General features: G+C 38.0%; 1 protein-coding gene across 3 annotated transcripts in view; it reads right to left on the bottom strand.

Moving 5' to 3' along the window:
* Positions 1 to 2500, bottom strand: part of LOC125042396 (trichohyalin-like) — a 68614-nt gene that overhangs the window by 44665 nt on the left and 21449 nt on the right. For 2 of the 3 annotated variants that reach the window (XM_047638013.1, XM_047638012.1), the window contains exon 2: positions 1691 to 1740. The exons of the other annotated variant lie outside the window; for it this stretch is intronic. In XM_047638013.1, coding sequence (XP_047493969.1) covers positions 1691 to 1740 — 50 coding nt within the window. The remainder of the gene's footprint in view (positions 1 to 1690; positions 1741 to 2500) is intronic. 3 annotated transcript variants of the gene reach the window in all.

Raw genomic sequence — 2500 nt, 5'->3', positions numbered from 1 at the left:
ACTCTCACTCTCACTCTCATTCACTCACTCACTCACTCTCACTCTCACTCTCACTCTCATTCACTCTCTCATTCACTCTCTCATTCACTCTCTCATTCACTCTCTCATTCACTCTCTCATTCACTCTCTCATTCACTCTCACTCATTCACTCTCACTCATTCACTCTCATTCATTCACTCTCATTCATTCACTCTCATTCATTCACTCTCATTCATTCACCCACTCATTCACCCACTCATTCACTCTCACTCATTCACTCACTCATTCTCATTCATTTTCACTCATTCATTTTCACTCATTCATTTTCACTCATTCACTAACCCACTCACTAACTCTGTTGCTCATTCATTCACTTACTCAATTACTCATCTAATCACCAACTCACTACCTACTCACTACCCCTCAAATATAATCTTAATAACCCACTCACCCACTCACTCATGTACCCACACACCCACTCACTCAGGTATCCACTAACCTACTCACTCAATTACAGCTTTATACACTCATTCACTCCTATCCTATCATAATTACCTCTCATAAACTTAACTCACTCATTTGTTCATTTACTTATTCAACCACCAATTATCCATTCATTTTTGCTTTGGATAGAAGACCAATAAATCTAATTTCAATATCCTACTATCTCGTTGGTTAACCTTGTTAGACGAATCAGCTCAACAGAATCATAAATCAGCTATCACAATCTTTTAAGTTTGTATTTACTTCCTAAATATCAATACTATTTTCTATTTTCAGTTTTATGAACAAGGCGTAAGGCGAAAAAACATTTTGTAAACAATAATAAACGTATCACTATTGCAATAGAGGTAATGACTGAAGTGTACATCAAATACACACAATGGACTATGAATATCAGCATCACTGCAGAAAATTGCAATACTACTGCCTGGTAACTTATAAAACTTTGCAGAACACCTAATACTGACTTGAAACCTATAAATAGTTTAAAGTCTGGATGTAAGTTACATGTGTTACACTACATGACGCTACACTAACCTGACGCACACACTGAATATATCACGACACTGGTCATGCTACATATATGAACTGCCAATTAAATTATGCGATATTGTTTATCTTAAGAGAGCATCTCAGACTGCAGAAATTCCTCTTGACTGCACTTCCTTGTATATAAAATCCAGCACCTAAAAGCAAGTAAACGCCTAACAGAAACCGAACAAAGGAATGAGAAGATTAGAAATAACATCAAAAGGTAAAAACAATACTTCACAGAACAAGACACGCAACAGTGTTTGGATTAAACCTTCATAATTACAATAAGGATCTACTTGAAATGCATTAATAACAGCTCTTCTATTGCACAGTTATTAAATCTCCTATATATCTTGTTTCTACATGACACTATATTTCTAAAAATGCTCTTTGCACATGAACAAAGAAGCATCTGGTTCTGGAGGGAAATACGTTACACCTCTCTCTTTCCAGACCACTCAAAACTCAAAAGATAAAATCCAGGGAAGAACCTCGTACCTTTACATTGTAACTGAATACCTACAAATATATTTGAAGAATTTCCTCTAACAAGATGAAAATTCTCACATCTCAACTACAAATAAAAGTTAGCTACTGTATTCACATCGTCTATATCCATCTATATAAACCATTCAATCTGTACACAAGATTTTAAGCCTAAGCTATTCATACCTGAGATGCTGATTGCTCTCTAGGCGGTGGTGCTTTAAAATATGCTGAACCTGAAACATCATAAGTTCAAGTTGTAGTGGAATATTTTTAAGACTAATTCCATAGGCAGAAGTCTATGGTTCTTCTCCATCAAATTGTTAATAGCTTAAATTAAAATATATCAAAAAAAATTCTACGCATCAAGGAGAGTGAGAAGAACTTTGTGAATGAGTGAGAAGAAGAGTGAGAGAAGGAGATAATGAGAGAGGAGCAGGATGAAAAGGAAGATGCACACAGAGATGGAAGGCAAAGGAAAATAAAAAAAGGAAAAATAAGGTGGAGTACAAATGGAAATAATGGAGGGGATGGAGATAGAGGAATTTTATGGAAGTAAATGGAGAAGGGAAGACAAGAGAAGAGAAGAGGAGATTTAGTTAGAAATGAAGGCAGACCAAAGATACGAGATGGAAAAGGAGAAGGAGGAGATACAAGAGGAGGAGGAGATAGAGGAGGAGATAGAGGAGGAGAGAGGAGGAGATAGAGGAGGAGATAGAGGAGGAGGAGGAGGAGGAGATGGAGATAGAGAAGGAGGAGAAGGAGATAGAGAAGGAGGAGGAGGAGATAGAGGAGGAGATAGAGGAGGAGTTAGAGGAGAAGGAGGAGGAAGAGGAGAAGATAGAGGAGGAGGAGGAGGAGTTAGAGGAGGAGGAGGAGGAGGAGGAGATAGAGAAGGAGGAGGAGGAGGAGGAGATAGAGAAGGAGGAGGAGGAGATAAAGAAGGAGGAGGAGGAGGAGGAGATAAAGAAGGAGGAGGATGAGGAGATAAAGGAG

Source organism: Penaeus chinensis, chromosome 32, assembly GCF_019202785.1.
Source record: "Penaeus chinensis breed Huanghai No. 1 chromosome 32, ASM1920278v2, whole genome shotgun sequence".
Classification (NCBI taxonomy): domain Eukaryota; kingdom Metazoa; phylum Arthropoda; class Malacostraca; order Decapoda; family Penaeidae; genus Penaeus; species Penaeus chinensis.
This window is presented reverse-complemented; position numbering and strand designations above follow the sequence as displayed.